This window comes from Cervus elaphus, chromosome 22 (genome assembly GCF_910594005.1).
Source record: "Cervus elaphus chromosome 22, mCerEla1.1, whole genome shotgun sequence".
In the NCBI taxonomy this organism is placed as follows: domain Eukaryota; kingdom Metazoa; phylum Chordata; class Mammalia; order Artiodactyla; family Cervidae; genus Cervus; species Cervus elaphus.
The window spans coordinates 30,736,909-30,752,055 of record NC_057836.1 but is presented as its reverse complement, the minus strand read 5'-3'; the positions used below and the strand labels follow the sequence as shown (position 1 = coordinate 30,752,055).

At 37.5% G+C, this 15,147-nt stretch overlaps 1 protein-coding gene across 1 annotated transcript; it reads right to left on the bottom strand.

Annotated features, from left to right (window-relative positions):
- Positions 1 to 696: 696 nt before the first annotated feature.
- On the bottom strand, positions 697 to 15,121 carry GOLT1B (golgi transport 1B). The gene is made up of 5 exons (XM_043881796.1): positions 14,948 to 15,121; positions 7,897 to 7,988; positions 6,186 to 6,364; positions 5,328 to 5,409; positions 697 to 3,219 (listed from the first exon to the last, which is right to left on the bottom strand). The coding sequence occupies exons 1-5, from the start codon at positions 14,970 to 14,972 to the stop codon at positions 3,181 to 3,183; spliced, it is 417 nt and encodes a 138-aa protein (XP_043737731.1). The 5' UTR covers positions 14,973 to 15,121; the 3' UTR covers positions 697 to 3,180.
- Between the last annotated feature and the right edge of the window lie 26 nt (positions 15,122 to 15,147).

Here is a 15,147-nt window from a genome sequence, read left to right as displayed (position 1 = left end):
AACTGATAAATTTGTCCAGTGGTTTTTGGCCTTACTAAAGTTTATGATCAAAGCACTGCTGACATTAAGTGAGTTTAAGTAATTAATACTTAAATATTATATATTCCTTTCATGCTGAGAAAAAAATTAAGCATTTCTCCACCAATTTCTAAATTTACTGTTTTTTAACCTGAAGCCTATTTCTAGTTGAACAATTTGGAAATGAAAGATGTGATGATCCTTCTATAAAAAAGAAAACTGCATATTAGGCTAATTTAAAACACAAGTTTGGTTATTGTGCAATGCTCGATTTTTATAATTCATAATAAAAATACACCTGACCATTGTTATGGATTGAATTTTTGTTCCCTTCAAACTTAGAGGTTGAAAACTCAACCGCCAACATGATGGCACTGGGGGTGGGCCTTGGGGAGGTAGTTGGGTTTAGATGAGGTGACCAAGATGGGACTCCTCAGGAAGGGATTAGTGTCTTTATTAGAAGAGAGATGAGAGCTCATTCTCTTTTTCTATGCTATGTGAGGACATAGTAAGAAGGCAGCTGTCTGAAAGCTAGGAAGAGGGCCCTCTCCAGGAACTGAATCTGCCAGCATGTTCATTTTGGACTTCCCAGAATCCAGAACCATGAGAACTAACATTTGTTGTGTAAGTTGGTCTGTGGAATTTTGTTTTAGCAGCCCAAGTTGAGACAACCACCAATTAATAGAAAAGTACCCTTTTATTGAGAAGTAAGACAAGTGTATTTACAATATTCAATTGTTAGATCATATAATCTGTGAGACTTTTAAAAGCAGCAGTATTCCAGGAATTACAATGTATAAGGGGAAAAGAAAAACATTCCAAATAGGTTTCTGTTACAGAAAATAGATTTGAACAATGCCAGAAACACTTAAGGCTAAGTAGTATTAGACCTTTTCTTCCACCTTTATAGCAATAACTGATGCTTTTTTTTTTTTTTTTGTCACAGACAGAAGACTAATATTGGAAAGGAAGAAACAATATGATGTACAGTGTTTTCTGTCAGAAAACAAGTTATGTTTAAAAATAGAGCCTCATCAATGGTTCTAAGAAACATACAATGCTGCCAAGCAGTCCCAAACTCACATCTGATAAAACTGAAAACTGCTCCAAGCCTCTCATTCTTATTGGGAGATTATCACATCCTTTATACACTTCTGTCTAATAATGTTTTCTGAAACAAGATTGTTGAAAAAGAGATCTCTGCTACAGTGCAAAGAACATTTTGATAGAAATTCATGTCTACAAAGGAGTTAAATAATACAGATGCTCCTTACATTAACAGATACTGTTCTTGCTCTAAAAAAGGTAGATTTATCTAGCCACTGTAAATAATATGGGTCAGTCAAAAATATGTATAACAGAGTCCCACAGGGCAACTTATATAAGTCAGTCCCCCAAGTATGTAGATATTTGACACTCTCCAAGCGAGGATAGTACTTTTTTGAAGAACATTAGACAACAAAATGTTTCTTATCATTCCATGAACTATTGAGGTAGGAGTCTCATTTTGTCAATATCATCTATGTTCACAGATTATGTCATAAGTCAAATGCCAGTACCGAAAAGACAGTAATCCACAAGGCTGAACCGTTAAGACTATCTACCAAGTCGTTCTTTCTTTAGATGAGCAAGGATGGGACTTCCCTGTGCATCAAGAGATTTAACTACTAATAACATAGGCAATAATATATCTTGTAGACACGTTTGTAAATAAAAATCACAAATTTCAATTATGATTTTATGTATTAAAAAGCTTTGCAACTGTTAAAAAAATGAGTAAATAGTACAATCATTAGTAGTAAAACAAATAGTACTATGACTCTTGAAATGGTTTCCTACATCTACAAAAGGGTGTCTCCTTGGAAAACCACTACTGAGGAAACCACCACAGCTTCCTACTTACTGCCTGTCGGGCAGCAACAGTGGAGAAAATATCACATCATTTTTGTAGTGTCACGTTTTGCAGAACCATAGCCAGTTTAATTACGGTAAAATAACTCTAGCGTGGGAACTCAGATATTCTCTCCACGAACTCAAGATGAAGAGCGAGTGTATGAAACACACATTATGCATGCTGATTTTTATGTTAGGAAAAAGCTGAAAATAAGGGAAAAATTGGCTTCTGTGAATAGCCCTTAAAAAAATAGCTGTAAGTTTAACCTTATAATGTGTTACATCTTAAAGTAAAAATTACCAGTAGTTATTTTAATGTATGAAAAGCAAAATAATAAACCACTGCTAAAATTAAAAAAAAAATAAAAGGAAACACTGGATCATGACATGGAAAAATCTCACTTGGTATCTTGAAGAACACACCCTTCAGTGAAACAAGCTTTGTAACAGACTCTTTCATGGCCGAGATGGCTTTCTGTTAAATGCTCATGTGTGATGAAAGATACAGATGCTCAGATGAGAGTCCCAAGAAATATCAGGATTTCCAGAGTGTGTTGCTGAAGGAAAAAGTGCTGAGTGAGCTATAACTTAGAAACTGTAAGCTAGTAAAGAATGACCTTTGCAACATTCCAACAAAGAATATCTAGGTCGGATTTTCATCTGGTTTTAAAATATTAAGATTCAGAAGAACCATGAAAGTTTTATTAAAAAAAAAAAAGAGTTTTATTTTAACCATATTCTTACCAAAAACAAAAAAAAAAAGGGATTCATACATCAACACTGGGTTTTCCTGGTTTTAATAGATTAAAATGACATAATCCAATCTAACTCATGCATCATTTTCAGAGACACCGTGCAACTGAAAATATTTTTGCCATTGCAGTGGACACTTCTAAAAAGCAAATGCCTATGGGTATGCTTGCATCTTCAACATAAAAAGGAAAGAAATAGGGATTACAGTTCTCTAAGGATGGCTGTGTTTCGCACATTGTGGAAAAATAATAAAAATGGCCTTAAAAAGTTTCAATACGCATGTAACATAGATTTCACCTCCTTCGGTTTGCTTGCTGACCTCTTAGATGACTTGGTTAGAAGCCTGTTTTCATTGCTTCTTTGTTAACTGCTGTTGGTACTTTGTAGGCTATACGTTTTAAACTTCTGTAAAGAACATTACAAGCTATTTCAGGTAATTTAATTTTGTGCTGAATATTCTTCAAAGGATTTTATAAATAATACAATATTTTAAATGAGTCTTCAATTCAATAGTTGTTATACCATATTGTTGCTTTCTCCGACTTTATCTACAAACTGCAAGAAGAAAAACAGATAGTTAAAAGAAAGTCTAGAGCACTTAAAAATATCACATACACTTTAAATGTTGATTAAAAAAACCCAGTTTTGTAAGATTTGTGGAAATTTAAGGTATGACCGACAATGATTAATCCAGTACTACTCACCACCATCTTCTGACACATAAATGTATATAAAAAATTTTTTTTCTACGAGTTTTTGCATGACATGTTATACATATGACTTTAAAAGTGCAACACGAAAAATGCAACACAATGAATTAAAAAAACTGGATAAAATGATGTTAACGCTTCTAGCTTAACAAAAGAAAAATTAAAAAAAAAAAAAGCTGAAATGTCAGCCATTCATGCATTAATGAACTCAATAATATTATTTCAACTGACCATTATTGTGGATCTCTTCTGGGCCTATGTAGTCTTTGAACAAACAGATTTAGCTCCATTAAGTTCAATAATTAACAACAGCTATTGACTAAAAATACTTTAAATGTGTATTCTGGACTTCAGACTGAAAGTGGCAATGACATTAAAAAGAGACTTAATGATGCAAGCATAAATCGATAATTACAGAACATAAGTTTTAACACACATTAATGTAAGTGCTTATTTACTTTGATTACTCCACCCCAAATATAAAGCAATTGGGCTTTCTTCAGCATTCCAGATGGTGATGCAAACAGATGTTGAAACAAAGTAATTAGTGAAGATATTAAGTTACATAACCCAAGTGGCTATAATACTATCAAAATGTAGCAATCATTTAACCCTTTCTTTTATTTCACTATTCATACTTTTACTTAATAATAATAAAATAATAATATCAAGAAAGGCCTATTTATTTTAATGAAGCAATAGTAGAAAAAATTTATAGCACTGCATGTCCATTTATGCAAATACTGAAGAATCCTTAAAGACAGGATTAATAAGTACAACTCTATATAGCTAAAAGTTTCAGTACATTCAAAAGACATTCTAAGTATAAACAACGCTGACTACTGTATGAGTTTGGGATAATGCAAATGAAATCAGGATATACCCCTATAAGCCTAGGTCCCCAAATTTTATATTATTGCAAATAAGTGACTGAACTCATGGATTCATTAGAATTTTATGACAAATTTAGGTGGAGAGAAAGCACATTTTCTCTCCAAAGGTAACTTCAAATATCTAGGTTATCTGAGCTGTAAGATTCTGACTAAAATTGAAATGAGATCAGGCTTACAGTGGTACCTATTCCTTAGTGGGAAAGCCATCCTTTAGCTCTTTGAGAATTCAATACATGCTGCGGAGTATCTCTAGAAGCATCTATGCAAATCTGCAAACACCAGTAAGAAGTTGATGGCCTGCCCTGGAGATACAGATTTGACAAGACTGTTCTAACTGTGGATAGAGCTGGGAACAGAATTTTATCATCTGACTCAGTATCACAATGCTTTATTTAATTGTTTCAACATCCTCCATTTGGTGATACAGTCTAAGAGAGAACATGTTTGTAAGAAATAATGGTGTTCTTTTATATTATTGCTTCTAAAATTAGAGATCTTATAAAAGTTAATTGAAAGGTGCCTTGAACTCTCAAAGAGAAAGGTAGCATGACAATCCAAGTCACATGAAAAAAGGAAAACAGCATTAAATGTGGATACAGTGAAACCAAATTTCAGGTTTTGTAGGTTTAGCAATGATTATTTTCTGTTATTTATTGTAACCACAATGTACGTGATGCAACAGTTGTATCACAATAAAACGTATCAATCATGTTATCAGTTCCTCAAATTTCTAAAAAGAGCATCAGAGAACAATTATTTATCTTTAAAATTTTTATTTTATTTAAACAATTTAAAAATTGTAGTTGATTTACAACATTGTGTTAATTTCTGCTGTAAAGCAAAGTGATTCATACATATTTTTTTTTATATTCTTTTGTTATGATTTATCACACGATGCTGAATATAGTTCTCTGTGCTACACAGCAGAATTTTGTTGTTTATCCATTCTAAATATAATAGTTTGTATCTGCTAACCCCAAACTCCCAAACCATTCTTTCTCCCAGAGAGTACTCATTTTAATGGTTCAAAAAATATGCTGCTAAATATAGGATTACTTACCGATCTAATTCCAGGTAAGTTCAAGAGTGATCCAAGGACTGGCACTCTTCTAATAAAGCCAACAACCACAGGAAAGAAGCCCCTGGGAGAGGGAGAAAAAGGTCTTAGAACGAACAGATTCTCTATCACCAAAATCAACTGTTAGCCACGTAAAAAGAAAGGATTTTGTTAAAATTTTGAACTTTTAAGCAACTTCAAAATTCAGTTACCATTTCTTCCCTCTCCCTGGATGTGATCCCTTCTTTAGCTGTGCTCTATAACATTCTGCATAAACATCTATAACCACATTACTACTATATCCTACCAGTACCTTTACAGTCTATTTCATGAATCAGAAATGAGAGATTCCTTAAAGCAGATTCGGCACTTAGTTTTTATGTTTCCTGTGGGCAATACGGTGCTTGGCAGATAGAAGACAAATGATATACCTTTCTTGAATAAATAATTTAACCAACCTTACTTAAAAGTGTTTTCTCACATTGCATACTATTATTTACTTGGTAAGTGGCATTCATAAAATATTAAATGATCAAAACCTCCCATAATGTATTTAGTCCAAAATTTTTTAACATCTGCACGCACTAAAAAAAGCATCATCGAGTGGCAGTAACTGTGCAGTATCAGGCTCTCCATGTTAAAACACCGGATTGATCTACCACTGGTTGGTTGATGAAAATAGCAAACAGAGACAGAGTGCCTTAAGATGCCACCAAAGTAAATTTTATAGCATTAAAAATGCTTTACAAGTTAATTTATACCCTGACACAAGCAATCATCTGCACTTGATAAACACATCTGGGTTTCTGTAATAATTATCTGACATGATGGTTTACTGAAGGAATAAAATAGTTGCCTTACCTGAACAAGAGAAAGAATCCATAAATTTCAAAGATCATGCCTATCAAAGGCCAACCAATCAGGACCACAAACACACCACCCAGGAAAAATCCTGTAGCTTTCATTTTATGTTTTTGGAAGAAGAATCTGAATGTTCTTTCTAAACCAATTACAAACGCCAAGCCAGCCACAAATAAAACCTGCAAGAGAAGGAAAATGCAACATCGTTAAGCAGTCAAATGCACTGCATATGCTTGAAAAGGAAGGTCAAAGCCGAATATGATAAATGTTTAGGACATGTGGCTTTTAATGCGGGCAGCTGGCCAGAGAAGGCCACAACGCACACAAGAGGCAGGACCATGTTAAAGTGGTAGTTACATCCCACTCTATTCAGCCCTCTTCTGTTGTGATCAGATGAAGAAAAGAGAAGCAAAGACAAGTGAGGCGTTACCCATGGGTGTCTGCACCTGCAGTAGTTTCCCCAGGTTTAGCTAGATGGCGACAGCTTCGTCAATTAGCAAGATGAGCCGCAAGGCAAAAGACAGTAGTTGCACGTAAAAATGTCAACTGAAGGGACTCCCAGTTCTGAAAACTTTTATCAGGACTGATAGGAGTTCCTACAGATGGGAGAAAACCTGACATGGCCCATTTGGTAGTAGAAGAAATCACACAAATCCAGGAGGAAGATCCTAGTTTTATTAATTCCAGAAGTCTGGGAGCAGCTGATATGAAATACAGCTGTGCCTTCTCAAATATATTCTGTATGTTTTCAGACAATGGACAAGAGATGGTGGTCAACTAAAAGCTTGTGTTTTCCCAGGTTTTATTCCTAAACACTTGCCTTTCTTCATTACTGTACTTGAGGGAAAAATATTTCACACAAATATTTATTAAGCCTAATGTTTAAATTTCACATTCTGAGATGCCAACGCTGTTGATGTTACTGTGTATTAAAACATTAATATACACTTCAAAACTATTCCATCCTTACTCAATGACTTTATTGCCCTCTTAGGAGGGTTACTGGGCTTCCCTGGGGGCTCAGATGGTAAATCCCTGGGTTGGGAAGATCCCCTGGAGGAGGGCATGGCAACCCACTCCAGTATTCTTGCCTGGAGAATCCCATGGACAGAGGAGCCTGGCTACAGTCCATGGGGGCATTAAGAGTCGGACATGACTGAGCAACTAACACTTTTTTTAGGAGGGTTACTAATTTCTAGGGCTCTTGCACAGCCTTCACCATAGACAAGAGAGTACACATTCCAAATAAACAATATATACACCTTTCTTAGCAGGTCAATTATTAATAGAGGTATATATTTTAAAGGTTGAAGTGGTTTTTAAGAACTCTTCATCTTATGCTATTGAAGCAATAGTTAAATCTCAGATGTTTCAAGTCAAAACAACATTAACAAATTTACCAAGACATGGGGCTATAAAGTCATTTACTTTGAACTACTCAGAGGTAGTCTTGATTTTACTCTATTGTAAATCACATATCAAAACATTTAACCAAGCAGTTATGGGATTAGAAAACTCATCAAGTGTTTACCTTTTATTTAAACAGAAAGCTTGCAAGTTTCATCCCTGATGGAAACAGAAAATGTAACAGGAATCTTCATATGAGTAACAGTGAATTATCTTCCCCCAGTTTCACAGCTGGCAATAATTCATTTGTATTAAGTTAAAATTTCATTATGCATGTAGTTAAAATATATGTTGAAACACTCACATTTCCAATAGCCAGTAGTGCTTTGTCAAAAAAAAGGATCATTCCAAAGAATAGGAAGAACACGCCAAATCCTGTTAATCCCATTCCAATTTCTGCAACATAAGTAATATAGTTAAGGGTGGAGCAAAAGAAAAGTTACATTCAGATCCTTGTAAACTAGGAAAAATTTTTCAGTTTTTCTTTTGACTGATATAAGGAAACATGGGCCCCAACACTGCAGGTTAACTTATGATGACATTCTTTACGAACTACAACAAATTAAATTAACATCAGCAAATTACTCTCAAATTTAAAATAAGTTAAGAATTTCTGATCCTTAAATGAAACATAGGACTTCTCACAAACATACCCATAATAGCGAAAGATGAATCAGGATTCTAAACCTTTGGTTATGTATTTTTTTCCTCCAAAGAAACCTTCTGGCTTCAGACATAAGTATATGGGTGTACTCTTTCTTACTCTTTGTCCCCTCTTCTCCTTTTATGTTCCAGGACTAGTATTTATATGCACAAAACCTGCAGTTTCTTCTTAAAATGCTTAACCTATCAGAAATGCTACAGGACGTCAGTACAACAGACTTCACTCTATTATGCGCTGCTTCTCACAATGGCAACACAAGGGATTCTGAGATTCAAGTAGCTGTCTCCTCTAAAAGTTAATATTCAGAAGGCGAGGCATCACTTTGACTTCCTGATGGTTTATTATGCATTTATCTACTACAAGTCTCTCTCAATTATGCACCTATTCATACACTTAGTCTGAGTCCTAAAACCATCTCTCCAACACTGTTTTACCTAATATTAACATTCTGAGTCTTCTTCACTCAGAAACAAAAAGTTGTTGATCAACTCCTAGATGTTGGCAACTGTTCTCGGTACTGAGTATTGAATAGTGGAAAGTATAAGCTTTTAAGGCTCTTTTACTCTTTATATAAAACTAATCATTTTATTGCCTTTACATTCCCTAGACTTAGCTGTACTCCTGAAGAGTCTTAACTTTCTATGGTTACAGTTGCACAAGTCTGTTAATGTTACAAAGCACAACCCATGAAACTACTTCCTTGCTCATTTTAGTTTTGCTTGCAGGAAAACAGTCGCCAATCTTTATTTTACCTAGCAGCACTACCTGCAGAAAATAATGGATCCGAACTGAAACTGCCATATTTTGGGAAATACAATTTTAAATATGCAGCAGTGATTTCTAATCTGTTACCTCAGTTCCAGAAAGCTAAAATCTAAGTCACAGCTCCTTAAAAATTTAAGCCATGCAAAATGTTCCAATGAGTTGAACATTTAAATGTGTCTTCTTCAACATCCTTCACTTCAATCTACAGTTAATGAATGCCTCCCATTCCAGCTACCTTTTTCTCTGAAAGTTAGACTAAAAGAATTCAGGTTCAGTTCAGTCACTCAGTTGTGTCTGACTCTTTGTGACCCCATGGACTGCAGCACACCAGGCTTCCCTGTCCACCATCAACTCCCGGAGCTTACTCAAACTCATGTCCATTGAGTTGGTGATGCCATCCAACCATCTCATCCTCTGTTGTCCCTGTTTTCCTCCAGTCTTCAATCTTTCTCAGCATCAGGGTCTTTTCCAATGAGTTGGCTCTTAGCATCAGGTGGCCAAAGTATTGAAGCTTCAGCATCAGTCCTTTCAATGAATATTCAGGACTGATTTCCTTTAGGATTGACTGGTTTGATCTGCTTACAGTCCAAGGGACTCTCAAGAGTCTTCTCCAACACCATATTTGGAAAGCATCAATTCTACGGTGCTGCTCAGCTTTCTTTATGGTCCAACTCTCACATCCATACATGACTACTGGAAAAATCATAGCTTTGACTATATGGACCTTTGTCAGCAAAGTACCTGTCCATAAATACACTGGGAAGTATATACCACGGACATAAATTCTCGTGAAAGTTGGAAGCTGATACTTAACATGCTTAAATGCTTCAGGAGAATTTACCAAAATAACTATTCAGATGTCAGATATAATTTCTGAGAGAAAAATATGGACAAATGAGCAAGTAACATTCCATTAAATAACTATTTAGTAGTTAAGATTTAATCACTGGCAGCTGCAATACTTAAATACAACCCATTTCTATTTCGTCACAAGTTGTCCTAATGATAACATAAACATGTCGAGATGTTTGTTCTTCAGAAAGGAAATTATATGGCAATATACATACTATATATTGAGAATTTACCATGAATTGGCCATTATGAAGAGCTTCACATCTCTTATAGAACTTAATTCTCCCAGTAATACTGCAAGGTAGGGATGGAGGAAACTGAGGTTTAGAGAATTGACTTCATTTGCCCAAAGTCACACATTTGGTTAAGCATTTGAACTCAGGTCTATTCGAATCCAAAGTCCCTGTACTTAACCATCATGCCATACGGCTTCTCAAAGGATCCCCCTCTCCCCAGTTAAATCAGATTAAATGAAACTCAAGGGTATTGGGGTATGCTGAACTTCTGGGAGAAGCATCTTTAAGTGATTCAAGCTTAATAAAATCAGCTTGTTACTAACATACTGTCGGTTACGTTATTAAAAACTGCAGTGAAAAAGAGAGACAACGTATATGGTTTTACATTTAATGAGATGTGTACACAAATGTCCTAATTCATTTGGCAAAACTGGGGGGTTAAAAAGTATCACTGGCTCCATGTTTCATGTGGGCAACTTAAGACTCAGATTAGTAACTCATCCGAGATCACAGAATCGGTAAATATGTGTGTGTGTGGAGGGGGACGGGTATTGGGTGGGAGGGGAGTGTGTGGGGTTTGGCTAGAATTCAAATCTAGTCTTGAGGCTCCACAGTTTACAACTATAACATGGGAACCGAAACATTCCACTGCTTTACCCAGTACAGTCCAGCAAGAGAGGGTTGTCTCTAACATTTCTGCCGAAACACTAGCAGGTTATTGCCACATAGTCCCTAACTTGAATGGGTCAAAAGCCTCAAACTGGCCTCACTGTTCAGCATGAACAGCATGTTTATTTTCCTGGGTACGATTCTGATGGTGAGAGGGCAGCTCCAAGTAGTGCTTTAATAACCAGAGGGCTTGTGAACACATGGGCTTAGGGAAGAACTGGAGGGGAGAAAACGGGACAGCGAGGCCAGTTTGAGACTTTTGATCCATTCACATCAGGGACTATTTGGCAATAACCTGCTACTGTTTCGGCAAAAATGTTAGAGGCAACCCTCTCTTGCTGGATTGCACTGGGTAAAGCAGTGGAATGTTTCGGTTCTCAAGTTATAGTTATAAGCTGTGGAACCTCAAGACTAGATTTGAATTCTAGCCAAACCCCACACCACTCCCCTCTCACCCAACACCTGTCCCCCTCCACACACATACATTTGCCACTTCTGTGATCTAGGATGTTACTCATCTGAGTCTTAAGTCGCCCACATGGGATGGGAATACCAGACTACCTGACCCGCCTCCTGAGAAATCTGTATGCTGATCAAGAAGAAACAGTTAGAACTGGACATGGAACAACAGACTGGCTCCAAATCAGGAAAGGAGTATGTCAAGGCTGTATACTATCACCCTGCTTATTTAACTTCTAAGGAGAGTACATCATGAGAAACACTGGACTGGATAAAGCACAAGCTGGAATCAAGATTGCTGGGAGAAATATCAATAACCTCAGATATGCAGATGACACCACCCTTATGGCAGAAAGAGAAGAAGCACTAAAGCGCCTCTTGATGAAAAAGAGGAGAGTGAAAAAGTTGGCTTAAAACTCAACATTCAGAAAACTAAGATCATGGCATCTGGTCCCATCACTTCATGGCAAATAGATGGGGAAACAAAGGAAACAGTCACAGACTTTATTTTCTTGGGCTCCAAAATCACTGCAGATGGTGACTGCAGCCATGAAATTAAAAGACGCTTGCTCCTTGGAAGAAAAGTTATGACCAACCTTGACAGCATATTAAAAAGCAGAGACATTATTTTGCCAACAAAGGTCTGTCTAGTCAAAGCTATGGTTTTTCCAGTGGTCATGTATGGATGTGAGAGTTGGACTAAAGAAAGCTGAGTGCCGAAGAACAGATGCTTTTGAACTGCGGTGTTGGAGAAGACTCTTGAGAGTCCCTTGGACGGCAAGGAGATCCAACCAGTCCATCCTAAAGGAAATCAGTTGAATATTCATTGGAAGGACTGATGTTGAAGCTGAACTCCAATACTTTGGCCACCTGATGCGAAGAACTGACTCATTTGAAAAGACCCTGATGCTGGGAAAGATTGAATGCGGGAGGAGAAGGGGACAACAGAGGATGAGATGGTCAGATGGCATCACTGACTCAATGGACCTGAGATTGAGTAAGCTCTGGGAGTTGGTGATAGACTGGGAAGCCTGGCGTGCTGCAGTCCGTGGGGTCACAAAGAGTCAGACACGACTGAGCGACTGAACTGACTGAAAATAAATGTATTTTCTTGTGCATTATTAAAATTTCATTCTTCGTGCCCATGTGCATACGTGCATGTGCACGCATGCATGTGTGTTTTTAAAGCACAATCTGATTAAAAAAATCTAATAAAACTAGTTTATCTAAAATCAAAACCTTATTGTAGAAATTTGATAAGGAGAGATATTCTTACTCCAGTGACAATCACCTTAGCACTTTAATTTCTTATTTAAGATATTTCAAGGCAGCACTGTCTATCCCCTTTCAAAAAGAGAAAATGTCATAATAAAGAACTCAATTCAACATCATGGTAGAATTTAGGCAATGTGACATAATGAAGTAAAGATTTAGAGGTAGCATGGGAACTGCCCCACTCCAGCCTCCTCAATAAATTTTGTGGGGTTTTTTGTGAGGGGGTACTGGAGGGGATTATAGAATTCCTTTAAAGTCATGAATTGCTTTTTTATTATGACCAGTACTTGATCACTCTCTCGCAGAATTGGGATGCCGGAATAATCTTGGTAAGTCACTTGAATGATGGCCAATTCCTACAGTTGAACACACACACAAACACCAGCTGAAATCCAAAGAGCTTTTGGTCCACTAATCATTTTGCATTCTCATCCATTATCTATTTAAAATATTCAGCAAATGAGCAGCAAAGAGTTTAATTTCCTCCTCTCCACCACTGTAATGAAGTGAGGAGGATGCTGCCTATTCTGCCCATATTCCAACCCAACCCCCTCATTCTGGTTTTTGGAAGGATGTAAATCAGCACTTGTCCCCTTAAGACTTCAATGGAATAGAATCTATTTACTTACAGGGTAAGTAAATAATATATATATGTAATAATCACAGACTCAAGAGTATTAACAGATAGGAAAACTACGTAGAGATCAAGTACCTCCTCTGAGTAATTAGTAGTACTATTAGAAATAAATTCTAGCAATTTATGTATAGTATTCTGCTAAATTCTGGGTTTCAGTCAAGAGGACCAGAGTTCTGCCTCATAAGGGAAATAGGCTCTGAATATTCTACCCATCTCTCAAAAAATCAATGCATAATTCTAAAGAATAAATATCTACTGTTGAAACTATTTTTTGCTATGGGAAAATTTCATCCCTCTAAGATAGATTTCAAATAAACTTTACATCAAGTCTTCTTAGATGCTACCACGGTACAGTGAAAAGAACAAAGATTTTTGAGCCTGCAGACCTGGGATTAAGTCTTGTTTCTCTCGCTTTCCTCATGATTATACACTGGATTTCTTTTGAGCCTTCTTTAATTTCTACAAGATACATATTCCTCTTTGCCTTACAAGGCTCTTATGAGAACTACAGAACACATTTTACATGAAAGCACATGATAAGCTGATATGAGATGCTTTTATATAATTGGTAGTTTTATTATAACACTAAACCAAAAAAAAAAAAAAAACCACCCCAAACATAAAAACCTACAAACAGAAAAGGACTCTATATTTTCTCTGATCAGAACAGGTACACCAAAATGGGCACTCAACGGTGGAGACACAGTTCAATCTGAGGAAGGGAGGGACCTCTCCTGGGGTGGCAGTGTGTGCAGGAGTTATAAGCAGGTTTGTGAAGTTCACCTTAGTCAAGACTTGAATCCAAACCTTACGACTTCACTTTAAAATAAGCCATTTTTAAAGGAAGCTCTATTTTTTATTTCAGCAGACTGTTTAGTTCTTAAAAATCTTTAAAATTCAAGTAAGTTATACAGAATAAAAAGAAAAAGGCATGGCTGATAAAGTGAGATTAAAAAGACTATCACTACCATCGAAAGACAGGAAGCACAGGGTTGGCAGATATGTAAATACAAAATTATTAAGACTGACAAAAAGGGGTAGAAAACTGGAAATTTTATATTGAAAGAAAACAGACAGCAATATGAATCTTAGAGATAAGATAGCCTGGAGAACTCTGTGGCAGACAGAAAGATGCTAAAATAATAAAACATACCACAAAGCACAACATACAATTTTAACGAAAGAAGTCGTTTAACTGAACACAAAGTTTACGATTGGGAAGACAGCAGCCAGTAGAAAAGTGAAGCTATTTCAACGGATTTTTAAAAGGTTGCTTCCAGTGGTAGCAAACAGCAAATACTCAAAATATTTAAGCGTAAGCACATTTCCAAAAAGAGCCTATCATGGATGACATTTAAAACACGGCCTCCAAACAACCAGGAGTAACTTGTAGAGGACCCCAAGTATGTCAAGTGCAAAAATATCCCGAAGAGTGGGCCGCTGGCATCGCGCATCAAACTTTCTCTCGCGGCCGCCGGCAGGAACAAAGCGCCCATCTTCCTGAGTGTGAGAGCGGCGCGACCCCCGCGCGCCGGCGAAAGCTCCCCCTCCCCAGCTCGGGCGTCTCCCCAGACCCCACAGACTCTCCCCTCCCGCCAGGTCGCAGCCGCAAGTCCAGCATCCGGCTCCTCCAGGAAGCCCTCCAGGGTCCCGCAGTGCTAGCTGAGTATTGCAGGCCACCGCCCCCATCGCGGAGCTTCATTCATTGACCCGGGCAGGCGAAGGGGAAGGCGGGCGAGACCCAGCCCGAGGAAGGTGTGTGCGGGGCTTGAGGCGGGGCCTCGGGGCAGGTGCTTACTCTGTGTGTCCGTTAACGAGATCATGGCTGCAGAGGTGAGGACCGCGGCAACAGCACCTCGGAGTACCCTGGGTGTGGAGCGAAGTGGAGAGAATGAAGCCGGGAAGCAGCCCAGGCGAGAGCCGCCACGTCTTCCGGAAACACGCAGCCTCCCCCACCCTAGGTTCAAACCCGCTTCCTATTGGCTACACCTGCTTCCA

What these genes read in the sequence shown, in the direction of transcription:
- GOLT1B (XM_043881796.1), bottom strand. Translation starts at nt 14,972, where the DNA reads ATGATCTCGTTAACGGACACACAGA. An exon ending in GGATTCTTTCTCTTGTTCAG is followed by an intron (nt 5,410 to 6,185) that starts GTAAGGCAACTA and finishes TCCCTCTCCCAG; the next exon opens with GGGCTTCTTTCCTGTGGTTG. An exon ending in ACTTACCTGGAATTAGATCG is followed by an intron (nt 3,220 to 5,327) that starts GTAAGTAATCCT and finishes TTCTTCTTGCAG; the next exon opens with TTTGTAGATAAAGTCGGAGA.